At 35.5% G+C, this 27,074-nt stretch overlaps 2 protein-coding genes across 28 annotated transcripts in view; both read right to left on the bottom strand.

Moving 5' to 3' along the window:
- Positions 1 to 375: 375 nt before the first annotated feature.
- LOC129802858 (BTB/POZ domain-containing protein 6-like) lies at positions 376 to 14,031 on the bottom strand. Its single transcript, XM_055849045.1, has 3 exons — positions 13,571 to 14,031; positions 10,686 to 11,226; positions 376 to 951 (listed from the first exon to the last, which is right to left on the bottom strand). The coding sequence occupies exons 1-3, from the start codon at positions 13,931 to 13,933 to the stop codon at positions 551 to 553; spliced, it is 1,305 nt and encodes a 434-aa protein (XP_055705020.1). The 5' UTR covers positions 13,934 to 14,031; the 3' UTR covers positions 376 to 550.
- A 3,713-nt stretch (positions 14,032 to 17,744) lies between these two features.
- LOC129802840 (uncharacterized) overlaps positions 17,745 to 27,074 on the bottom strand; it is a 46,266-nt gene continuing 36,936 nt past the window's right edge. For 18 of the 27 annotated variants that reach the window (XM_055848960.1, XM_055848959.1, XM_055848961.1 and 15 more), the window contains 3 exons: positions 23,392 to 23,499; positions 23,156 to 23,308; positions 17,745 to 18,401 (listed from right to left, as the gene is read on the bottom strand). In XM_055848960.1, the coding sequence (XP_055704935.1) occupies positions 18,353 to 18,401; positions 23,156 to 23,308; positions 23,392 to 23,499 (310 nt within the window). In that variant the 3' untranslated portion in view covers positions 17,745 to 18,352. Of the gene's footprint in view, positions 18,402 to 22,923; positions 22,996 to 23,155; positions 23,309 to 23,391; positions 23,500 to 27,074 lie in introns of all 27 variants that reach the window. The other 9 variants (XM_055848955.1, XM_055848971.1, XM_055848976.1 and 6 more) reach the window with 1 other exon arrangement.

Raw genomic sequence — 27,074 nt, 5'->3', positions numbered from 1 at the left:
CTGTCTACCTATTTCTTCGTAATATCAGTGTTACTTATAAATGATCTTAAGAACTGTAGGCTGAGCGTGCCTTATCAATGATTATTCTATTTTAAGAATCTGTCTCGATTTTTTTGTAAAATTTTTTATAGCAGAATAACTCACTCTTTGATTGAGGATGTGGCTTAAGAAAACGACGAAAAGGTTTTTAATTAATAAAGACAAAGGTTTCATACTTTGAAAAAGTTAGTCCAAAAACATCATAAAAGCGGTTTTGAGATAGTCTTTTGGAAAATTATAGCTGTTATAGCAAACAATGATCCATTGACCTCTTTTTCTCTATAAATTTTATCAACGCTTTTCACTTTGATATTTGATTAGAAAAAGATCCACGTGTATGTCATACAATAACTTATTTATTTAATCCTTGTAGAAATATATCAAATACAGCTTAAAGTTTGCTTACTGACGTCTGTGACGGTTTTTATCGCTTGTAATCTTAAAAGCATTATCACACATTTATTATTCTCCCCCACAGTGACTAAACAAGATTGTCATCTAAGATGAATACCTAACGGAGAATTCGGTAGAGAATGGCGGGAATTGCGGCAAAATCTTGGAATTTCTCAAAATGAAATGTGATCTCTTCCTTCCTCACGGATTCCCGCACAATTTCATCCACGCAGCAAACATTGGCACAATTGAAGAAGGACAATTCGTAGGATGTCGATGGTTCCAAGGTGAGTGAATGTTTGAAGATAACATAGACTATTTCATAGTTTTCCCACAATTTTCTGCGTACATCTGGCTTGACATCGGGAAAATGGAAGCCATACTCTGGATCCCACATAGAACACTTGCCATAGATTGACTTTCCCTCCTTTACAACAATACCAAAGCCATATACATCGATTCTCCGTGAACTTGTCAGACGAATCCCATGACGATTGTGATCATCAAATACCCGATGAGCTGTAAAAGATTCATTTTAGAGAATTAGAGATCTAACTTCAGTTGAATTCCCCTGAATTGACAATTATTAAGTAGTAGGCTCTCCGACACAGCTTTTAGATTAGGAAAATTTTGTAAAGTCAAAATTCACATCCCTTTCTTTCTTAAAGATTCTGCATATGTCTATTCTACTCTGTCACACTCTTCTTCTTCTTCTTCTTCTTTTGAATATCACACCAAATTAAATTTAGTTCAGCCAATTTTGGGTCTTTATGTATGCAGCACACCTTTTAGATCGGTAAAATTTTATCAAATCAAAATTCGTGTCCCTTTCATTATCGAAAGATTTGCATAAGTCTATTCCACTCTATCGGTCTCGAAATTGGACTGCACGGACTGAACTATATTTAATTTGTAGTGATGTTTAAATGAAGAAGAAGAGCGTGAAAGACTAAGACAGACACATGTAAAACTTTTAAGAAGACTTAAGAAGAGGGTCCGAATTTCGACTTCATGAAATTTTCCCGATCTAAAAGGTGTGCGGGGGCCATTAAGGAACGCGAATTTTGATTTCATAGAATTTTATTGATCTAAAAGGTGTTCTGAATGCATTATGAACTATTTCAATTTTTCGTAAACAAAATTTGGTATTTTGCTGACCAAAAATTATTTTTCCAAAATTTTTTGGTCAGTAAAAAATTGATTTTTGTCAGTAAAATAACGTGAATTTGGTCAGAAAGATCAGGAATCGATTTTAATGGTATTTCTGAATGGTAAAAGGTCCTTAAATTTTCCTTAGTCATGAATATTTCACATTCATGCATTAAAAATTGATGTTTTTAAATTGCATTTTAGGGTAAGTGTGCCAAATTTCGGCATAGTTGCATGCAAGCGCCAAAGTCTCAAGTTTGAAATATAATAATTTTAATACAAATTGATTTTTTTGTTACTTTTTTATAAGGACTGTTGCTTGGAACTTTGTAAACAGTTTATCGTCTTTATTTTCTCTAAAATCATTCTTAAAACATTTTAAAATTAATAAAATGTAGACATAGCATATTGGGAAAAATCTTTTATTCCTCCCTTCTATTCCCTCCGTTCCTTCCTTCCTTCAGGTCCCACGTTCGGGGCAAGGACTATGTCCCACACTCCCCTGTGTTCTCCGGTGAGAACACTCCCACGGAGGTTGAGATGGGAATTTGGGAGAGGTGGATGTGGCAGAGGTTACTCCGGAAAGCTCAGCACTGGGCTTCGTGTTCTTGGGGGCTCCCGGTGGCTTCAGTGGCTTCAATGCTTGGTGGTGATGATGGTGTTGCTGCTGGGGATTGGGCTGGTGGATATGGGCGAGGTGATTGATGTTGCCTCCTCGGCGGTCAGTGGTGAAAGAGATCGATTGGCGCTCTTTTTCTTATCAGCTGCTACTGATTTTTCTACCTCCTCTCCTCGTCGCTAGCGCCCTCGTCGCCTCAGCAGGGCAACACACTCCACAGTTTTAAATTTAAATATGTTGCGCTCGCAACACACACCCCGGGGTCACCAAAAAAAAAGAGAAAAAAAAAAGATTTCGAACCCCCCAGGGGGCAATAAGCCACAATCTCAAAAAAAAAACAAAATATAACAAATCTCATTAATAACAATAACAATTAATAAGTAGTAGAGCAAAACAAAATGAGTAGTATTAGGCTGTCTACACACTATGAGCATTTTTTAAAAAAATTCTTTAAAAAATAACCCTAAAAAGGTTTTTAAAAAGAATCGGCTCTACACTAGTGAAAATTTTTGTAAAAAAATGGATTTTTTACAGAAATTTGCCTAGTATATAAGCAATTTTGTAAAAAAAACCGACCCATTTTTATTTTTTAAAAATTTTTTTAAAGAATTTTTTTAAAAAATGCTCATATGTGTAGACAGCTTTAGAGAGTAACAATTTCGAGAGAAAAAAGTAAAATTTAGAATTAATAGTTATAAGTCAAAAATGTTAAGGATTTCGCATCGATAGGCCGACCTAATTATTAGCGCCAGCGAAATAACTTAACTATAAGTTTAAAGTGTGTGTAAATACTTTCAAAAGAATAAGATATTATTACTAAGGACCACCCCATTTCGATCACCAAGGCGGATCATTAATATACATGATCTAATAGGGAATTACTCTACACGAATGGTCACGATTTTATCCCCCCAAATCTCCCGCCTCAGCACCATTATAATCCGATCAGGATTTCAGCTATTCCGCTGAAGAGCATTCCGCGTAAAAATGTAGAAGCGGGAAGGAGAGTCTCAGCCGAATTACAATGTTGGGGAAAGAGAAATCCTGAAGGGCAAAGAGAAAACCCCTTTTTCCACCGACACTGCCCTATTGCCTCGAATATTGAACATGATAAAATTTTACTCGAGAAACTACATCCCGATCAGAAAAATGTGGCTGCCTCTAACTGCAGAGAAATGGGAAACAAATCGCGACCGAATTCAGTGCATCCCAATCGAAAAAAAAGTAAAATAAAATAGATAATCGAATTAAGGTGTCCGAAATTATATGTGACGTCAAAACTGACGAAGGAGAAAAATAATTAAAGTATTGGCCAATAAAAATTGATTGGTTTTGTCGTCTTGACGAAATACCGAATCAAAATACTAGTGACAGCAAGAAGTGCTACTCACTTTAAATTCCCAAGGGACACTGCTAGCAATGTGTCTTAAAAGGGGATAACAGTTTGATGATTGAAATAGCCGAACATAGTTCGCTTCAGCATAAGGCTGGGCTATATCTGTATCAATCATCTCGATCAAAATGAACACCTAAAGGCGAACGACCATAATTTTAATTTAGGTCTATCCATAATGAACGATGGCCTACTTATGAATTTCTCCGTTCACAAGAAATAGAAATTAAATAAAATTAATAATATGGTCTCTCTACGTTACCCGCTCATACACCCGTACAAAAATCAAGTTACGTTAGATACAAAAGAAAGTTCCAGTGACGATGCCGATATTGTTGCCAAAAAAAATAATCCGTCCTGCTGGCAAAAATCCCTTAACCTGGCTTGATGTCCTTACGGTGGAATACTGCCTTGCGATGAGTGTTCAGGTCTTCCAACTCGTAAGTTTGTCCGTGAACGGACAACACCTTGCTCTTCACCCATGGACAAAATTTCGCCTGAATCTTTTTATTGGCATCAGACAACACAAAGGATCGCCTGTAGACCACGTCACCCACGGAAAATCTACCCGGCTTCTTACGTAAATCGTATCGCTTTTTAGACGACTCATGGCATTTCTTCGACCTATCCATGGCCTTCTGTCTGGCCAATTTTAACTCCTTTATCCTCTCTTCGATCGATGGAATCGTATTAGCATCGGAATGCGTATACTCATCCCCATGTGAAATCATATTTTGCCCAAAATTTAAATAATACGGAGAAAATTGTGTAGTGTCGTGTACCGAGGATCGCATAGCCATCCCTATTTCGGCTAAATATTTTGGCCAATTTGTGTGTTTAGACCCTATATACGACCTGATAGCAGTAACAATAGTCCTATTTGCTCTCTCAGTAGGATTGGCTTGTGGGGTATACCCTGAGGTAAACCATTGGGCAACACCGAGATTTCTCAAAAAGGACTGAAGTTGAGCGGATTTGAAACTACTACCATTATCGGTCAGAAGGACACGAGGGACTCCGAACTGTGGGAAGACATTTTGAGACAAAATTTTGATAACAGAGTTTGCAGTAGAATTTCTAAGAGGATATAAAAGGACATACTTGGTCAGCTTGTCGATCAAGACCAAGATAAAGCGATGGCCCATAGTACTAGGTACTAAAGGTCCGATAAAATCGGCTGATAGATGTTCCCAGGGACGTGATGCAACTACATGATTACCCATCGGAGGTGTTAAATCATAATTCGGGGCCTTAGATTTCTTACAAGTTTCGCATTTACGGATATAATTGCGCACGTCTGTGCGAAGGCAAGGCCAATAAAAATATTCCGTAATTCTGCGGAAGGTTTTAAAGAACCCGAAATGTGCCGAAGTGGGATCATCATGGTATTTCTGCAAAATGGCCTGACGTTCACCCTTAGGGACACAGCATCTCCACCTAAAACTATAAGTTCCTAAAGGAGTTTTATAGCGGATATACTTGTAAAGCCGGCCGTCTTCTAATTTATACTCCGGAAGGCTGCTCGGGGATTTCGAGACTTGGTCATATAGAGACGCATACCATTTATCTTCCCGGGTCGAAATGGTATTAACGTTCCGTGAAAGGAAATCAGCTATCACGTTACTTTTACCGGGACGGTGGACTATGTCAAAGTCAAATTGCTGAAATTCCAACAACCATCTACCTATACGACCACGGGCTTGCTTCTGGGATAAGATCCACTGGAGTGCAGAATGATCTGTCTCCAAAGTGAACTTGGTATGAAGCAAGAACTGCGAAAACCTTCGAAGACAAAATAGACAAGCCAAGGCTTCTTTTTCCGTAGTAGAGTACTTCTGCTCAGCCGCCGTGAACTTTCGCGAAATATAGCAAATAACTCCTTCCTCATTACCTACTCCCTGAACAAGGACTCCCCCCGCCCCAACATCACTAGCGTCAGCACGCACTATGAAGGGTTGAGAATAGTCGGGAAGTTTTAAAATAGGGGCAGATACAAGGAGCTGCTTCAATTCCGAAAAGCCACGGTCGGCCTCCGGAGACCATTCAATCCTTAAAGGATTACCTTTTAAAAGGTCGGTTAAAGGAGCCGAAATACTCGCAAAATTTGGGATGAAACGCCTGAACCATCCTGCCATACCGAGAAACTGACGTAATGCCTTGGGTGTTTTAGGGACAGGAATATTGCAGATGGCTTGGACTTTACCATCGTTTGTACTTAGACCCTGAGTGCTTAAAGTGTACCCCAGATAGTCTAACTCTGACATACAGAATTTAGACTTCTCCAGGTTGATGGAAAGATTGGCTTTTTTCAAACGACCAGCGACCTCATTTAAAATTTTCAAATGGGATTCAAAATCTTGAGTGAGAACAATGATATCGTCCAGAAAACAAAAGACATTGGGCTCTAAGTCGCATCCAATAACCATATCCATCAGTCTCGCCATCGTCATAGGACTATTTACTAAGCCAAAAGGCATTCTTCTGTAGCAGTACATCTTTCGTCCTGGGATAGCGAAACTAGTTTTGATCTGAGATTCTTCATCGAGCGGAATTTGCAAGAATGCGTCACTCAGATCAATGGATGATAGATATTTGGAGCTTTCTATACGATTAATAATGCTTTCAAGATTTGGAATAGCATAAGCATCTCTTATTGTTACTTTATTTAAACCTCGAGCATCAATGCAAATTCTAATTTTGCCCGATTTCTTCATTTGAATATTAGGAGGTGAGTTCCATGGAGAAAAAGAAACTTCCCGAAGTACCCCCATCCTAACCAGTCTCTGAATTTCAATATCCACTGCGGGAAGAAGATGATATGGGACAGGATAAGATGGTTTCCTTACGGGAGGGTTGTCACCAGTATCTATCGTGTGCTTTAAAATATCCGTGCAACCGAAAAAGTCCTCAGTAGTGATTAAAAAGTTTTTGATGGATTTTTCTAACTCCAGTCGTTCTGACTGGGAGAGCAGAATTTGATTATCCTGGGAATCAGGGACTGTTGAAAGTGCATTCAACAAAACTGGTTGTATGCCAAAGGCATGCCAAAAATCCATCCCCAAAGTAAAGGGTATGGAAATTTCAGGGACTAATAGGGTGGGAATCAATTCTGTTCTACCATTGAAAGTTATCATTAAATCGACTACTTTGGTGGATAAATAAGTTGAACCATCGGCTACACGCACAACGATATTCGAAGTTCTTGGGACTAATTTTAGAATTTTTACTAAGTTCATGCAACCACATCCTAATATACTCTGAGACGCTCCACTGTCCAATAAAGCCATAGCCTCCTCAATGTCAAAAATTTTAACTTTAATATAGGGACGATTTTCCCCGTTAGGGTATATAATAAAGGATTCTACCTCTGAGGGAGGGACAGAATCATCAGAAATTAAGGACTCATTGTCTGACTCAAATTGTATTAAATCTCCCACTGTATTTGAATTTACATTAATGGTATCAACAAAAGAAATGAGATCTTGGTCATTGGAATCATCCATAGAGAGGTTTTTTGGAGATTCCGCGACCTCAGACTCTCTGTCTACTACTGGGTCGCATTGGGTTCCCCCTGTTGAGGGTTACAAACTGGACAAAGTCCATAAATAGTGCCGATCTTACCACACTTGAAACAAAGGTATTTGGGTCTTGTTGGGCAACTTCTAACATTATGGGAATTGCTCTTACAATGTATACAAGAATTTTTTCTGAATTGTGAATTGGGGTTGGAATTGGAATTGAGATTGGAATTAGGATTGGAATTAGAAGATTGAGAAGTACCCTCAGCACCATTGGATGAGTTACTCCCCCCACCCTGTCTCTGAATTGAGGAAGAATTGGTGTTTCGCCCCCCATTCCGCCCATTATCACGTGAAGAGGAATTTCTCCCCCCACCCCTTCCAGATTGCCTGGAATTGCCCCAGGATGAGGAATTGTTCCCCCCACTTCGCCCCCTTTGATCAGAAGTCCTGGCCAGGGACTCTGAATTATTTGTGGATGATTCCTGAAAACTCCCTATCTCATTAAATCGCACATTTCTGGGACGATCGAGAAAAGCATAGGAGCGGTTCCTCTCAATAAGTTTTAATTTTTGGGATAGCTCCGCTAATATTGGGATTTCATATAGAAGAAGAGCATTAGACAGAGAGTAATGGAGATTTCTACGGATGAGACGAACTTTCTCGACTTCCGAAATTTCTTCATCCAGCTCCTCGAAGAGAGCTAACATGGATGCAAGAAAGACTTCTGCATTCTCCCCCACCCCCTGCTTTCGATCCTCAATTTTCTTCCTAATAGCGAAATCGCTCTCAAGATTGCAAAAAGCACTTAGAAATTTCTCGCGGAACTCCTCCCACGTACAACTTAAAAGATATTCCGAAAAGGAATCATACCACGTTTCAGCCCCATCGGAAAGTAAGAGTCTTATAGACCAAACCACCTCCTGCAGAGAAACGCCCTGGATCATGGCCATTCTCTCAACATCCCGCAAGAAGATTTTGGCCTTTTTCCCCTTGCGGTCACCAGAGAACCTAATTCCCCAGTCCTTTAACTGCAGGGGTTTTAATCTACGTGGAGCTGGTGTAGGAAACGGGTAGTGGCGTGACAAATTTTGGGGTTGAGAATCCCTAAATTCCCCAGAATGGACAGAACTGGATCTGCTGGAGGATCGAGATCTTCTACCAGCACATGAGAGTCTCAATTGCTCCATCGAATCCTGAATATTTTTCAGGATATTCTCAAGACCTTTTATTTGAGCATTCTGAACATTAAATTGCTCAACCGTAACAAATTGGGATTGGGGCCTATCTTGAGGCTGAGACACCGTGGATCCAATATTTGGGATGTCGAAAGTATCCCTACGGTCTTGCGAAAGGTTCAGATGTGGGTGCTTAAGAAATTCTGGGACAAAGGACTCACTGGAGGCAGAAAGTTTAGATGTGGGCTTCTCAAATGGTACCTTCTTCTTCTCCTGGACATAACAGTCCGAAAATAGGGACTTTTTTGGGCTTTTAAGACGTTTAGTCTTTTGGACAGGTGAAGCAGGACGAGGAATAGCACCCCCCACTTTTCCCGAGGCAGCATAATTCTTCAACTGTTCCCTGAACTGTTGCCTAAAATTTGCAAGTTCAGCAAGAGCAGGACCATAAAGGGCATTTTTGGGATCTCGAGGGTCTGATGTGAATTTTAATTTATTTTCGATGTGCTGAAACATTGTGAAAATCTCAACTTGCTTCGAAAAAAGGACCTCGATATTCCCTACTTGCTCTCTAAATTTTTTAATAACTTGTAAGGTGTCATCCCTAATTTTTTTAGCATCGCCTTCAACGGGAAATAAAGGGTTTCCGCCAGCAATAGCAACCTTTAAAAGATCGCGGGTTTCTTCTAATGAAGCTGGCCATTTAATTCCCCTGGCCTGTAATTCCCAATCCAGTTGTTCTTCTGAGAGAAATTTTGGATTGAAATCCTCCATTTCTAACAGAGAACTCCCCAAAAGAGGGTAAAAATAGCCGAAAAAAGAAAAAAAAAATCTCCCAAAAAGGGAAAAAAAGAAAGAAAAATATCCTAATACACTCCTATTCCAGAGAAAATGGATGAAAAATCCAGAAAACTACACCCAATGGAGATATAAATCACGAAAGAAAAAAAAATCTCCAACGGAAAATTACAAAGAATATTATACGGAATAAATTACACGACGACAAGTAACAAATTAACATTCTCTTCCACGCGCCAAATTTTTTATTACCCCACCGTTAGGTCAATCGCATTCACTCCTAATGAGTTGCAAAAATCACCAAAAATGCACTGATAAGAGGTCAATGAACTCTGGGGAACCGGCAAATTAACCATGGGATAAACTTGAAAATCTACTCACGATTTCCTTTTGCGTCGGGCGCCAAAATTATTGGGAAAAATCTTTTATTCCTCCCTTCTATTCCCTCCGTTCCTTCCTTCCTTCAGGTCCCACGTTCGGGGCAAGGACTATGTCCCACACTCCCCTGTGTTCTCCGGTGAGAACACTCCCACGGAGGTTGAGATGGGAATTTGGGAGAGGTGGATGTGGCAGAGGTTACTCCGGAAAGCTCAGCACTGGGCTTCGTGTTCTTGGGGGCTCCCGGTGGCTTCAGTGGCTTCAATGCTTGGTGGTGATGATGGTGTTGCTGCTGGGGATTGGGCTGGTGGATATGGGCGAGGTGATTGATGTTGCCTCCTCGGCGGTCAGTGGTGAAAGAGATCGATTGGCGCTCTTTTTCTTATCAGCTGCTACTGATTTTTCTACCTCCTCTCCTCGTCGCTAGCGCCCTCGTCGCCTCAGCAGGGCAACACACTCCACAGTTTTAAATTTAAATATGTTGCGCTCGCAACAAGCATTGGTGGCCTATTCCGGCCACCTTCATTCTCATAGTTCCTTGCCCTTCCGGAATTCTTTCAATGCCTTTTTCAGATCATCTTGCTCGTCAAAGCGATATTTTTTGTTATTTTTTTACATTGAATAATTTCTAGAGCAGAGGTGTGCAAAAACCCTTGAAACCGAATTCGTCAAAATAAGTTTGTTATAGTAGCGTTTTGATTATTGACGTACATGTTTCATTTGACGTTTATTCGGTTTCAACGGTTTTAGCACGCCTGTGTTCTAGATCAGAGGTGTGCAAGAAACCGTTGAAACCGAATTAACGTCAAATGAAACATGTACGTCAATGGTCAAAACGCTACTATAACAAACTTATTTTGACGTTAATTCGGTTTCAACGGTTTCTTGCACACCTCTGTTCTAGATCATGCAAAAACATAAACTTCATGGAAATTTGGGGAAAAATTAATGTGGCCGGAATTGCAAGCTGGCCGGAATTTGGTACACTTACCCTAATTGATCAGTTTTACGAAAATACGGCTTAGGATTTTTAGGGGATTTCTAGGGGTGCTTAGCCAAGGATTCTTATAAATTCGACTAAATGTATCGATCAATTTCTAAACTAAATTGTCTAAAAAAATACTTCAAGTTGAAAGAACTATGTTTTTTGTAAAAGTTTTAGCTCTTGTTCTCTGAAACCTGAAACGGTCTAGAATTAAAAATAAGAAAGTCATACTCACCTTTGGTGATACGTCGAATTGTAGCCACTTCCTGGACGCCATTGTCTGTGTAGAGAGATGTAAAGGTTGCCTCGAGCCGTGGATTAACATTGAAACGCACTTTGGCTGCTGGAACTGTGCTAAAAACCATTATCTTGGTCATTTCATCTGCCGACAGCAATTCCGGGTACATTTTGTTGCATTCAGCAAATTCCTGCGTAGTCATTGTGGGGAAGCGGATTTGGTAGATTATGTCACCCAGGACTGTTCGCATGTTCTGTGGTGTCATAGGAAGGTCGCAGCGACTGCATTCACGACGGGACCACATCATTACGGCATCAAAGAGGGACTTTTCATCACATTGCAGTGTTTCCAATTCCACAATCCACTTCACTGCTCCATGTGGAAGCTCTGGAAAGTCTATAGGGACACGTTTGTTGCTCAAAACTTCCCCAATGTTCTCTGCCAAGTGCTCCTGACACTTGTGAATGAGTCTCAAACAGTTTAAATCCCAGCTTTTTTTTAGGAACCTCAAACAATTGGTTGTCTTCATATGTCGCACCTGCAAAAGGAAAATATTGCTGATAAGGAAACGGTGTGATAGTTTAATGTATATAGGGTAAGTGTGCCAAATTTCGGCATAGTTGCATGTAAGCACCGAAGTCCTAAGTTTGAAATGCAATATTTTCAAATCATATTGATATTTTTTGTTACTTCCTTTTCGGGAGGGTTGCATGGAACATTGAAAACTAGTTTATCATCTTTGTTTTCTTTAAATCACTTTCTAAAATATTGAAAAATTTATAAAAATATGGACATTCCTTTGGGTAGTATTCCGGCCACTTTGAATGTAATTCCGGCCACCTTTTTTCTGGCCACCTTTTGTAACGCAACGGATAGAAAATTTCAAAACGTCAAACGGAACGACTTTAATATTTAGTTTAATACGTTTATATGACCCAGAAGCCCTGAAATCTTCCGTGTAATTTGTCTTGAAAACCTGAAGAGTAGCATCTCAAATTTACGCGCAGATTCCCGTAGCAATTTGTCCTTCCTGAACTCTTCCAAGACCTTTTCCACATCTTCTTTTTCATAGAAGCGATGGTTTTTTCTCTAAACATTGTAGAACTCATTAATTGAAAAAAAAAACAGAAGAAATTTAGGAAAGGAAAAGATGTTGCCGGAATAGGCAACACTACCTCACCGGAGAGACGCTCACAAAGTATATACTTTTTTACGCGAAATACAGGATCCAGCTGGAAAATTTCACCCGAAATTTAAAGATTGATTCATTATTAACATAAACAGAAACAATCTTTAATGAAAACTAATCAATTTTCATGAAAAACACCGAAGGAAAACCTCTTGCACTTCACCACAAATCGTAAGACTGTTAAGAAGATTTAACGGTCTTTGTGTTAATACATCCTCAAATGAATAAATATTTAAAAGCAAAATGAATTCATTGACTATTCGAAGATTACATACATTATTTTAAATAATTTATTTGCATGGCCGAAATTACACTCAAAGTGGCCGAAATTAGAAGCTGTCCGAAATTCGGCACACTTCCCCTACATACATTACTTTCGAGAATGCACATTTTTGGGATAATTATCTAAAAATCGTGCAGTTATATACATTTAAAATAACCAATATCCAATACAAAGTAATGATAGTTTGAGTAGGGTTCATAATGGTTTACGAAATATTTATATTCGTTTTGCAGCAAAACTGAAAGAAGAGTCGTTCTCTTATTACGGATTCACTGACATTAAATATCGCTTGTGCGGACTTTTGATAACTTGAGATTTTCGTGTTACCTACTTACGAATTCTGAATGTATTTTCCAATTTCAAATGCTAAAGGGACTCTGGGAAGCGTATTTATAAACCGATTAGAGCAAATTTGAATTCATTGGAAAGGTCTTGAAGTTCTGACCAACTAGAATCGGATTTACTCAAATATGGACTGGTTGTGAACCGATAATTAATTTTTATATTGCAAAGTGATCTAAATATGAATCGAGTTCAATCGTTTCAATTGATGCTAAAACTTATGAGCAGTTACGACACTTTTCTCATGAAATAAATTGCTAAACAGCTATATTTATCCAAGAATAAATAATTCAAAGCACGAGTTAGAAGTTCCAACGCAAATCTTATAACGCTATCTATTTATTTATTTATTTTTTTGTATTAATTGAAACAGTTTACAGTATTTCTAAATATCATTGTTTTGTGTTATCATGATTATTATAAAATTTCTTTTATTGCACAGGTTAATGTATGTCACATTATTATCTATATCGTCAATATCTATTAGCTCAGTATTATTCACGATAAGAAATATTTCACTGATAATGATATTTTTCAAAAATTAGGTTAAAAATCTTTAAACACGCAAAATAGGTATTTGTTGGATACGTTTTGAAGGTCAATTCGCCTACAATTTTACGCCTATCTTATTTAAATTTTTAGTTAATGTCTAATATTTTTAATCTTGAACTTTACTTGTCCTATGAAACATAATAATGTGCCCCTTATCGTTGTTTATTTCTAATCCAACTATATACCTTTATTACGATCATTTTATCTCTGTTTTGCTTATTATTTACGAAGTAAAAAGAGAATTAAATGTTCTCTACATTTTTTTTCACATTTCTCAGAACAATGATCGCAATTTAATTTATGTAAAAAACGGCTTTATTGCTTGAATTCAATAATAATTCACAAAGAAGCTTATGCTTCATATAAGTAAACGATCACTTTGCACTTTTATTCAATTTTAATTGACTGAAGCACTATTTGTTCAGATTATCTACTAGACACCAGGCACATTATTGTTATAATTATTGGGATTTAGAAGTTTTTAAATGAAATTAAACAAAGAGGCTCTGAACCCACCACAAAATTCACACAGGTACCCTCTAAGTGTCTCATTTCGTAGCGCATCGCCAGTTTTAGCACATCAAAGACCTTGTCCATTTCCAGGTGTACGTGACCTGTGTAGCAGTACTCGAGGAATTTTAAAAACACCCCTACGGATACGTCCTCAATTCGCAGCTCCATCCGATCTGGCCGCAGCCGATAGAGGACATTGTAGAAGTCGTGACTGTTAGCCGCAAGGATGAGCCTATGGCCTGGAATGCGAGTCTCATTGGAGCCCACCAGGAAGGTCATGTCGGCCATCAGTTCTTTGCCCAACAAGTGCCCAAAGCGCTCTTCCAGGGACTTTGTTGTCTTCTGCCAGTTTCCCAGGAAAGTCATTGTTCTCTCACTCGCTCTTCGCACAAATTGTCTGTGCGCGCGATCACATTGAACTGATGACTTGGACGGTTGAGGAGAGTCTCGGCAGCTAATAACACACACTGAGGGGCTGGCAAGTGGCAGATTTTAGGGGTAAGTCACGAGTATATTGAACTTTAAAAAATAGCTCTAGAAGATTTTTTAGTTTTATTAAAAATGGTCAACATAAATCAAAATTGGTGTGATGACAATTAAAGTGAAAATCATGAATTTTCATAGCAAAATCTTAGCAAAAACATGGTTTAAAAATTAAGCATAGTTTAAAGTCATTTCTTATTAATCTGGCGTGCTTAGAATCGAATGTCTTTCTGATCATTTAGAATTTTTACTGATAAAGGTAACTTTTTCACTTACCAAAAACCTAAAAAACAAGGTAAATCCAAAATATCAATTGAAAATAGGGAACTGACATCTAAAAGCTAAACTAAACTATCAACTAAGCATGTGCTATTTGACTTCAACCTTTTTACAGGTAATTGTCTCAAAGCACAAGTCACAAAAATAACTTTTACTGCAAAGATAAAATTTTTATTTATCTATTTAAAATTGCTTTAATCTCCTTTCACAGAAAAAGTTTTTCATAAAATTGTTTGTGAATTCCTTAGGAAGTTACGAAACGCTTTTGCATCATTATAAGACATTAAAAAATTCCTAAATGTTTTTACTTTTTTTCAAAAACATTGTTCGTAACCTCATTACCTCACGAGCATTTTTTGTTCTTTTACAACATTTGTTCGTAAATGTTCGTAAAATTTCTAAAAGAACAAAAAATGTTCGTCAATTGAACATTCCTAAATCATAATTTTACCAAAAATCTTCACCTATTATAAAATTAAAGGTATTAAGCCATACTGATAAATTATTAAGCCTCAAACAGACGAAATATCGTTGAATTAGTGTCTTTAAAATTGTCTATTTAGAAGAAGAATTAGAAATGTTAACTTATGAAAATGTGAGTTGTTCTATTCTTGTTTCTTCTTTTGATCTTTGGATATCCTGGATACCTGTAAAGTTTAGTTAGGAGATTCGCCCAGGGTTTGAGGGCTCAGAGTGTCCAAGTTTCAAGGTGGTTGTCTCTATCGATCGTTCTTTGTAAAGGGCATCACTTTATTTAATTAAAGTAATTAATGCGAGAAGTAGTAAGTAATGCGAGCTCTTTCAACAATGTAGATCTAGATCCTAGGTTTCTGATTTCAATTTTGCTTTTAGTCAATCTGTTCTTTTAATTATCTTAATTCCAAGAGCGATAACCTTACTTTTGTATAATATTAATAATAATTAGATAGATTCAATTGTTAATAGGTAAATAGATAATTCGATTTTATTACCAATCCCAGGTTAACCCAGGTTAACTGCAGAAACCCTGTTTTAATAGTTAAATAGTTCAGCAACCATGAGTTTCCTCAAAGGGAAAGAAAATGGAATTCAATTTCCTCTATAAAGATCATATGTGGTAATTGTAAAATTTGGACTTATTTTTGTAAATAGGGTAGAAAAGCCTAACTCAGAAACTGCTTCAAAAGAGAATACAGAAGTTTTTCTTAATAAACACAGTACTAAATCTTTATGTCATAATCTTATTAGATCAAGTAAAAAGTTTTGAAAATATTTCTTTAGTGAGTAATATTTCATGATATATAAATTGGATCGGGTCATACTAAATAGTGTTGAATTGGATCGGCAAAGGAGCACTTATTCTATTGCTCAAGAACTGAAGATTAGCTAGAAAACATTTTGGAACCATTTGCATAAGACTGGTTTTGCGAAAAAGCTAGATATTAAGTATGTGTGATACTCGAACTGAAATCTGCGATTCTTTGCTGAAACGCAACGAAATCGATCCATTTTTGAAACTAATGTGATAAAAATGTCGGTAAAAATCATGGTCCAAGCATGATAAGCCAGCTAGCCCAAACGATTCCATAATGATTGGAAGGGAATTATCCACTATAAACTGCTGACCAATGGCCAAACGCTCAATCCGGACCTCTATTGTCAACAACTCACCAGATTAAAGTATTCAATCGACCAGAAGCGCACAGAATTGGCCAATAGGAAGGGTATTGTATTCTATCAAAACAATGCCAGACCGCACACATTTTTAACGACGCTTCAGAAGGTCCGACACTTTGAATGAGGGGTTCTATCATACTCACTGTATAGTCCAAACATGGACCAAGCGATTATCACCTTTTCAACTACTAACTTACTTATCCGGTGCTACAACCAATTACTGGTCTTGGCCTGACTCAGGACAGGACCCGTCGCCACTCGAGCCTGTTACGCGCCACTGTTCTCCAATTCCGCACCCCTAATGAGCTGGCGTCCTGGTCCACGCCGTCGGTCCATCTGAGGCTGGATCGGCCTCGTCTCCTCGTACATTAAAAACTCAATTTCAATTGAATTCAATTCAATTCAATTCAATTTATTCAATCTTTAAGAACATACAGTTCAGAAAGAGTGTACTACATAGTCAGCCATTCAGGCTGTCTACAGTAATAAAGTATGGAAGAAAATATAGAGCAAATCATAAAATTAATTATATCTCGATTTGAGAAGACTCCTGATAGTATCTCTAGAAGTGACGGACAGAAATAGCTTGGTATTGCTCCATGTAAATTCTAGGACGTGGTCACGGAGATTATTGATCACTAATGGAGCCAGATAGAATAGCAACCTTGTAAATGCAAAAAAATTAATTAATTTGAAGCATTAGCCATCTGTAGGTAGCGTGCTTTCTCCTATGTACATTTTACGTTCAAAATTAAGCTTAAGAAGGCTCAAGACTCTTTACTTGACCAAATAGATCTATATCTGATTCTTTGTGCAGTAGATAAATCAGAAATCTATGAAATGCAATTTAATATATTTCTCCTAAATTTTTAATATTAATAAGTTTTAATAAAAATATTTCATTTAGAGCAGGTTCTGAATTAGGCTATTCCACTTCATTTATTTAGATCTTTTACTATCAGAAAATAAATAATATACAAAATCTTCTCATGCTACTTATTAAAATTATTCAATTACTAGAAAAATTTTATTATTTTTACATATTAATAAATTATTTATCTTACACTTAACGAAAAAAAATAATCCATCGGATCTATTACCCGGTTTTAATGAAGTTTAAAAGATCTAAAAAAACTGAAATTACTGAGATTTTAGTATATTTTTTTTTTAAATTCAATAATGTTGGACTTGACTTTAAAAATTTCAGAAAAAGAAAATCGGGTTTTCTTCTTATTGTGATTTTGATGAGAGTCTTTGAAGTGCTTTCTTAGAATTCTTAAACTATTTAGCGTTTATTTAAAATGCAAATAACAAACTCCCGCTATTGCTTAATTATTTTGTTGTTGCATGAACTGATTAGCACTTATTAAAGTGTCTTTTCCAGAAAGGTCAATGGATGTTGTCACAGAAATTGGGGAAATTATTAGCCCTTCGTGAAAAGGTGTATAATTGACGACGCAGATGAGAGAGAAAATAGACGAAAATTGCTATCTTATCTGGCTTTTTCCTCACTTGTTTCTATTAAAACACATAAAGTTTGAGTCATGTATGTGTCTCTTTCACAATTTCATCAATTTTTTTATATTGATTTTCTGTACGTCAAAATGTCTCAATTTTCACGTGAATTTTCACTGTTTATTTCGTCAATCTCCCTGCCACTTCTAAAGAATGGAAAATCACGCATCAATTACGAAAACTACATGACACACCTGTTGTTCTTATTTGCACGAGAGAGGACAGAAAAAAAAACACCAAAAAGTAATTTTACAACAAATTTATTGCAATATCTCTTCTTTTAAATATATATATATTACTTTTTTTCTTTCTTCATTTTATATAAGAGGTATTAAATTGTATTTTATTTCCCTTACACACTATTATTCGCTAATTAATAAAATTGAAAATAACCAGATAAAAAGAGGAAAATCCGTTAAAATTCACAAGTTCCTTTTTAAAAAAAAAATTAAAATTAAAATAACACAAAAAAAGTTATTCCACCTTCTGCTCTGTTGCACACCAAAACATAGATTGTTTTGTGTCTGATAAAAGTTTTCCTGCCTTTTTTTTTAAATAAAAGAAATAAAACATAAAAGTTTTGAGAATTCACTGAGAGAGATTAAAAGAGCAAGAATGAGAGAGATTGTTTGGGAAAAGAGAGAGAATAGAAAAGTTAGAATTTTACATGTACAACACAAGCTTACAATAGTTTGATTATATTCGTTTTCCCCGCGATCTCTTTGCTCAATTTTGCTTGTTTTTTTTCTTTTCTCTTTCTAATACCACATAAATAAACAACGTCATGTGATGTGAAGAGTGTGTGTGATTGAATTTTGTAGAATTATTAATTTTTTTTTACTCAGCTATTTGTCAGAGTTTCCGGATACTCCGATCAGCAGCGGCAGAATTCAGCTTTGACCTAGAAGAATCAGAAGAATTTCCATTTAGATTTTTTTTTTATCATTTTGACTTGGTAAATAAGAAATAGCTGAACAATTGGATTATCCTTGCATAATTCATATTTGTTAATACATGTTCGACAATTCCATTCCATACTATTCTATTCCAAAATAATTACAGTTTAGAATAAGATCGATTTACAGTAGGAGAATCTTGGTAAAAAAAAAGTAGAGTGAATTGACCACGTTTCGCCGTTTTAATGAAGACTGTAGTAACTTTTAGTTAAATAGAGCTTAAGATTTCTAAAAGGACGAGAAAAAAACCTACATACAGTTACATACAGTTTAAGAATTATTAAACGAAATTTGCATTATTTATGTATAAATATCGTTCGAGTTTGCCACAATCCGAATTTGCAATGAAGGAATCGCACCTTTATAAGCTGATCTAGGCTTATCACTGGTTTTTCAGTAAGAAAACAGAATTAGCCCTTTTGTGCCATTTTTGCCCACTTTCCTGCACCAAAACAGTTTATTCTCTCTACCAAATTTAATTTATCAAAGATGCACTTAAAAGATAATAAAGGCTGAACTTGCTTGATTAAAACATCTTAACTGGAGATTTCATATTTTATTCTCCTATTCCACTTAAAATGTGACGAGTTTTGGGCCAGATCAGAACCAGTACTAGATCATACACTGAGAGATATCCGAAAAAGTTAAAATAGCATTCCGGAAATGTTAATTTTACCCTGCATTATTGATCCGAAATCGGTGTAAATATTACCCTTTTTAGGTTATCAGGGGTTAAAGTTACCCTTTTCTATTTTAATTTTACCCTTAAAAAGGTGTAAAATTAACATTAAAAAATGTTGATATATTTTTACACCTAAAAAGTGTTAAAGTTACGGGGAAAAAAGTTAATCGCACCCCCTTTTTTTCTCAGTGTGGATCAATTGAGTAATTTAATAAGGATATAATTTCTTTTTTAAAGAAACATTGAGAAATCGAGTCACATTAAAAGTTGTCGGTCTAAAATCTTTGTATTTACTCATATTTTCTCCAGACTTAACTATCCTATTTTTAGACCATTAGAAAGTGGTAATTTCTTAGAATCCTCTTACTACTAACCCAAAAGACATTTAAAGCACTTGACTACCTCCATTAGCTCAAATAACGCGGAACTTTCATTAAATTTTCGTGTAGCTCACACTTTAATTAGATATGTTCAATCCCTTTTAATACTCAGATTTTAAGGACTTTCGTAAACTAAAAAACTGTAGGGGGGACTGGGGCAAAAAGTCACAAATCGAAAAATTCAAAATTCAATATCTTCCAAGGTAAAAAAGGTAGCGGCTCAAAATTTTTTTCTATAGATAGCTTCCATAAACCTTCTTCAATGTCGTAAGTTTCTTAGAATTCGAACAAGGAATTTAGAAAATAGAAAATATCGAAATTTTTAGCTCTATTTTTGAAATATTTTCCTTGCAGAAGATAACAATTATTACCTACTTATTTTCCAAAATTGATGCACTGGTGAATGTTTTCTAAATAATTTGGATTCTTTGAATACGAATCCGCTATCTATTTTAGAATTTCACGAAAGTTCTTTTCTCCAGAAATCCTTTTATTAAAAATGGCCACTTGGGGTAAAAAGTAACAAAAAGCGAAGCAAATTCTGATGTCTCACGGCAAAAAGAAACGTCATTATCATGTCTCGCCGCTTGTTGTTTGCATTGGTCAAACGATTTGCAGTCTTTTGTATTTTTTTTTCAAAATAGTTTGAAAAGCGCTTTTCTCGTTTTCTCACTTTTCTCGTAGAGAAAAAGGTGTTTTACAATGGTGTAGATGAATAAATTTTCTATGGAACACTGAGAGAAATCCGCAAAAGTTAAAATAACATTCCGGAAATGTTTATTTTACCCTATAGTATTGATCCGAAATCAGTGTAAATATTATGCTTTTTAGGTGTATTAGGGGTTAAAATTACCCTTTTTCATGTTAATTTTATCATTAAAAAGGTGTAAAATTAACATTAAAAAATGTTGATATATTTTTACACATAAAAAGTGTTAAAGTTATGAGGAAACAAAGTTAATCGTACCCCCGTTTTTTTCTCAGTAAAATATGTCCTCTGGGTATTTTTTCAAATTTACGGAAGCCCGTAATGAAGCGAATCAAAATGTGATAATACCCAATGTCTGGTACTATTTGCCCCAGCATTTTTGAGAATAGTCACAAAATTACCTTTTAGAAATTGGCTCGATAAACGTATTTCTTTACAAAATAGAGGAAAATTACTTTCACAAAGTTGTAGAGCGGTAAATTTCCTATAAAACTGCGCTAATTAGAAATTTTTGAAGCGCTCGAGCAGCTTGTAAAAAAATAAAATATCCGTTTTGTGACTTTTTGCCCCAGTCTCCCCTACAGAATATTCATAAGATCAACCAAGTTCTTAAATTTATTAAGGCATCTTAAGATGTGAGCCTTAACTCCCAGATACATCATAATGATTCTTTTCTTTGGGTATCTTCATTAGGCAGTTTTGTGATATACCAATAGATTCCACAATAATTACAAAATCTATTTTAAATCGATTAAGAATAGTATGGAATGGAGTTGCCGATAGAAATTTAGTTCTATCAACATTGAATTCTAAGCAGCGGAATCGCTTAGCAAATATATATTCGAAAGCAATATATTCTCAGTGGATGAAACATGATTTTCAGTAACAAGTTCTTGGATGAAATGTTGATCATTTTTATAGGAAACTAATTTTGTTATTGACACTGCTGATCTTTCAAATAATTCTTCTTATTTTTGTATTGTCATAAAATTTTGATAAGGCCGAAATTGTGTTCTCTTTGCCACTGAAATTATCCACGGAATAACTGGCAACTGGATGTTACTGTGAACTTGTTAGGAATGCACAAAAAGCTCTGATAAGCTTTCGCAGCTGATGAAGTAAAAGAGCTTGAAATCTTCCGTAAATTATGTATAGATTTTGAATTTTGATATTGTTATCAATTTAAGATTGAATAGTCAAATATATCTGCCGATTTAAACAAAATTTACGGAGTTTGAAACAAGGTTTTGTTTAATAGAAACTTGAGAACTATTCTCAGTTGCCCTTTGCATTAATATAACAATGAAGCACATGATTCATGTGAATATAAGATTATGCTTCTTATGGCCTCTACACACTAGAGAAACTTATGTCCATATTGAAGCAAATTCCCTACGCTTGTGTACACTAAGAAAAAACCTAAAAAGTTAAAACAATTCTATGGCAGAGTTGAATTAACTCTACGAATATCGATGTAATTGTTACTCTTTTTTGTTGTAAAATTTCATTTCGACTGAAGTATATGCTTAAGTGTTTTCGTTTTAAGAATATACTTCAGTCAAGAAGATTTTCGTGTGACAAAGTTCATATGGCACATCAACTAGAAATATGCCTAACAGTGTTTCATGAAGACATGTGCGAAAATGATAAAAATAAAAAAAAACACATAAAGTTACAAGATATATTCATTTTGGGATTTGAAAGAGTTATTTTAACTCCAAAAAAGATTTTTTTAACTCTTGGAACGAGTTATTTTAACTCTTAAAATGAGTTATTTTCAGTCTTAAAAATAGTTATTTACACTCTTTTGTCATGTAAATTTTAGGAAAAAAAAAGTTAAAACAACTCTTCCGAATATTACATCTAAATAGAAGTAAAATCAAATCTAAAATATAGTTAATCGAAAATCGCAACGAAAAAGAGTCAATTCAACATCGATTCGAGTAAGTTTTACTCGATTATTTTTCTGAATGTACACTGAGAGAAATCCGAAAAAGTTAAAATAACATTCCGGAAATGTTTATTATACCCTGCAGTATTGATCCGAAATCGGTGTAAATATTACCCTTTTTAGGTGTATTAGGGGTTAAAGTTACCCTTTTTCATGTTAATTTTACCCTTAAAAATGTGTAAAATTAACATTAAAAAATGTTGATATATTTTTACACCTAAAAAGTGTTGAAGTTATGAGGAAAAAATGTTAATCGAACCCTCATTTTTTTCTCAGTGTAGGAAAACCTCTTCAATATGGACATAAATTTCACTAGTGTGTAGAGGGCAATAGACTCATTATTAGCAGAGATTTGTATAAAGAAAAAAATTTAAGTATTTAAAGGTGTTAGAAAAATATTTTCTTTACAGTACTATAAAAGTCCTTAAAGGCTTAACGCGATTGTAGCGCCATTAGCACTTCTTACACGAACTTTTAATGGTCCAAAAAGTTCAAGATTAATCATTAAAATCGGTCAAGCAAAAATATAACGTATAGAATCCGACGAATTTTAGTTAAGGGCAATTGAGAATAGAAAAGTAAATGCTAGTGACTCTATAGAAACATTATAAGAAAATGCAGAACAAAAGTATTAGTAGCATAAACATAAAAATGTGAGAGAAAAATAAAAATAAATAGCCTAGATTGGTGAATTAGTGTACGAGAAGAATAAAACAGAGCAGATCTCACACTAAAAAACGCTTACATTATAAAGAATTTTTTAAATTAAATATTTTTTTTTTAGATGTGATTTTCTGTCAGTGTTGGTAGCGATGACCTTTGAAAGAAATAACAATAGACAGAGTGAGAAATAAATACCTCATACCAATGAGATTCATTTTTTTTTATCACAAAGCATAAAAATTGAAGATAAAAATGTCTTTCTCTAAACGAGTGGACACATTTTTGGAGCTGAAAGGGAATACGTTTATACGTACAGTTCCATGGAGAGCACCGTGGGATTGGTGCAGGCCTGAGGGGTTCTAACATGACACTGCTTATGACACTTTGTCTGGCAGTCGCGGCATTCGTAGCCCTGCTTTCCCGGGCGTCGTGGAATTGATCGGTTGCAGACATCACACAGAAGACCTCTACAAAAAAAACATATCACAAAAATTAGTTATTTACAGTAAGAAAATCCAAGACACCGATTTCCTCTCTTCACATTACTCACCCACTTAAATGCTTCGCCACAAAAGTGTGATCATTGTAAATGTGCAATTTCGTTCCTTTACGACGCCACCGTGGTCTCTGTGCTATCGAAAGTGGAACCAGGAAATGCCTGCAATACAATAAGTATCGCGCCTTAAAATAAAGCTTATCTTTATTTGGAACAATTTCAATGGTGAAAAAGTAAGAATGGATGAGTTTGACCATATTTTTAACCCTAAAGCTATCTTCAGATAAGAGGCTTATACAACCTTCAAGAATTTGAGAAAAGAGAGCTATTAGTTACTGCTCTAATCATTTATGTCCATCTGGTTAAGCCAGGTCTAAAACCCGTATAAAGCTTAACTACTTGCATCAACTTCTCTTATGGCTTATAAAGCAAGATTTTTGGGAAAAATTTGACTGATGATTAAATATTTCGAGGGTTATTTAGAATTTCACTACCTTCGGCAACTGGGCTATATCTCCAGCAAAACCTGTGTTAGTCCAGTTCCCAAGGTTTGGGTTTCCAAAAACAAGTAATTCCAGTGATTCTTGCAGATATATTAAGTGCATTGCAATAAATATGCATTACTAATTAATTTTTCTTTTTGAAAAATTATTAATTATTGAGAAATTACAACGGTTAAGCCCGTAAAGCTATAAGGATAAGCCTTATAGCCTAGACAGACTTACGGCTTTAGCCTAGAGACGACTGAATGGGAAACTGATGGGAATGTAAGTGACCTACGTGCATATGTACGGTCCCGAAATATACAACCAATGAAGGGATTTTCCATCGTTTTCACCTCGGAGGTTGGAATCAACGCGAAGACGGCGATGGCCGCATGGGGGGTGGGAAAAAAACAGAGATGACAATAAAATTCAATTCAATTCAATTCAAAATGTAGTTATCATCATCATCATATAAAACCGCTTATCCCTATTGGGATCGCGGGCCCATGTGATCCAATTTAGCAGACAAGCTTGTCGATCCTCCACCACTTCAGGAAGATATTTGGGTTCGATCTTAAAGCCCTCCAAGGCAAGATTAGCATATGTCTACAAAGCCAAAACTCTTGAGATTATTTTCAATGATTCTTCATTGAGAGAAATCCGAAAAAGTTAAAATAACATTCCGGAAATATTAATTTTACCCTGCATTATTGATCCGAAATCGGTGTAAATATTATGCTTTTTAGGTGCATTATGGGTTAAAGTTACCCTTTTTCATGTTAATTTTACACTTAAAAAGGTGTAAAATTAACATTAAAAAATATTGATATCTTTTTACACCTAAATAGTGTTTAAAGTTACGAGGAAGAAAAGTTAATCGCACCCCCTTTTTTCTTAGTGTTTGATTTGGGGTGACCATGTCTCCTATATAAGTAAAAGAATTAACTTTTCCTTTTACACCCTTTTAGAAAACATCAGTTCTTAACCCCTAAGAATATTCGAATCCTTGTTCGTGCCCTGCTCCTTCCACTTTTCTCCTATGGTGCTGACTTTTTTCTCTCATGCGATGCAGGCTCTATGCGTCGCCTTATTCTTACGTTCAATAATTGCATTCACTAATCTACGTCCCTATGATCATATTTCCCCTTACTATGTCCAAGTTATTGAGAGTACTTGCCACTCTTTCTACAGTCGCGAGCTGTTGATTTTATTTCACGCGTCTTGAGAAATCGTCAGCCCAAATATTTGGCAGAATTTCTTCTGCTAGGTTCATCCGTTAGGTTTTCGTGCTCGTTGTGCCTAGGTCAGGGAGCCACATTCTTTATAACTCTCTATTTGTGGAGGGAGTTATTCTTTGGAATGAACTTTCCAGAGAGAAGAAACGGTGGCTTATCCAAACCTCTCTGGCGTCTTAGTTTGCTTTTATATTCTTTTTTTTTTGCCTGAGTCGCAAAGCCCTTTTACAAATTATGTAGATGACATATACAACCTGTGAAGGAGTTTTCCACTGTTTTCATTCTTGAGGTTGGTCACCTACGCTAAGACGACGGTGGGCGCAAGTAAACGCTTACTAACTTTATGAGTGTACATGTTTATATTTAAGGTCTGTTTCAAGAACTCATGTTCAAAAGCAGTTGATTTTAATGATTTTAATAAATTGAAATTGAAATTGAAGATTCTGAATTTTATTCAGCCACATTGTCCTAGATCTGCCTTGAGATCGACGGCTCTTCACAATGGCAACTGGGAATGTAGTCTAATCATTATTTTGATTATAATTTCGTTAAACCATCTTTCGACTTAAGCCAGCGGTCTGTCCATCACATTAGATCTGAACTTCGCAAAATAAAGATTTTTAGCAAACTTGCTTTACTATTAAATTCTTAATTCTGCACGCATAAATATTAATTTCTTTTAAATATTAATTTTGGAAAGGCATTGATTCTGAAAAAAAATATCATTAAGCGACTACCAAAATCTTGTTAAAATTTTGTGAAAACGATATTATTTCCCTATATGACAAAAACTTTTGTCACATTGTTAATGGTAAAACATCCTTTTGACAAACTTTTAAGAAGATGCCATTAGACGTCGATTTGACAAAACTTTTCCATATTCTCTATGGAAAGTCATCTGTGTGACAAAAAGTTTTCTTGTTAATTCAATTGTAATTATGGTTACGGTTTCTTTTTAACGGTTAACTTTTTCTTGTTAATTTGTCAAGACTTTTTTCAGAGCATCTAACTTTTCAAAACATCCAAAGTTTATGAGATTTCCGCAATAAGTATTTTGAGACCACTTTTTTGGTAATTTTTTAATGTCAAAAAATTTTTATTTAGAAAAACTGGGCACAAAACTTTTAGGATATACTTTTTTCTTTTAGTTACAATTCTCTGAATTCCCTATAAAGGATAAAATTTGGAAATCCGGACAACATTAAACTCCGGACAAATCTGGGAAGACCAAACCTCGTACTAATCTACCAATAAATTCAGTAATTAATCAATTCCGGAGTATTTTGAAGAATATTTATTTATTTTACTTTCTATCGAGTTTTATGAGAATTGTTCAAAATCTAAATTATTTTGTCCGGAGTTCCAGGATGTCCGAAATTCCATATATTATCTTATGACAGTATTTTATACAAAATGCTTCTAATATACGTATTAATTAGAAGTACGTATTACTGAGGGCTTAGGAACATCGATTAGAGATCTTTTACATAAATTTCCTTTACCTTTACCCAATCCTATACTCAGGGGCTCATCAAGCCTAATAAAAACTGAAGCTATTTTTCACTCTTTCTTGTAAAAATTTCGCAGATATTGCACCGCGACTTAAACAAATTTGCTCGTAGTTCTAGTATTATTTTGGCGAACATTATGAAATATGTATTTTTAGATAGCTTTTAATGTTCGATTTCGAAATATATCAGACTGATAAGTTAATTCTCTTTAGGAAAAAACTTGCCAATAGTATTCAGTGCCTCTATGCAAAAACGTATGGAAAAATGAAATGTCGAGAGGACCCTGCCTATACTGCTAAATTTTTCAGACTAAGTATTTTTGAGGATCATTTCAAGTCTAAATGGGTCCTTAGGACACCTACGTTGACCTACCACGCCTCTCTATCCTCCACCGAAAATAAATATTTAATTATTAATAACGCTTTACGTTTTCAATGGATTTAATGAATTCAAAATTCAGCCAATCGAAAAAACGTGATTTAATTAAATATGAATAAAACTTTATA

This window comes from Phlebotomus papatasi, chromosome 2, assembly GCF_024763615.1.
Source record: "Phlebotomus papatasi isolate M1 chromosome 2, Ppap_2.1, whole genome shotgun sequence".
NCBI classification, from domain to species: domain Eukaryota; kingdom Metazoa; phylum Arthropoda; class Insecta; order Diptera; family Psychodidae; genus Phlebotomus; species Phlebotomus papatasi.
The sequence above is the reverse complement of the archived record's forward strand: the minus strand, read 5'-3'. Positions and strand labels throughout refer to the sequence as shown.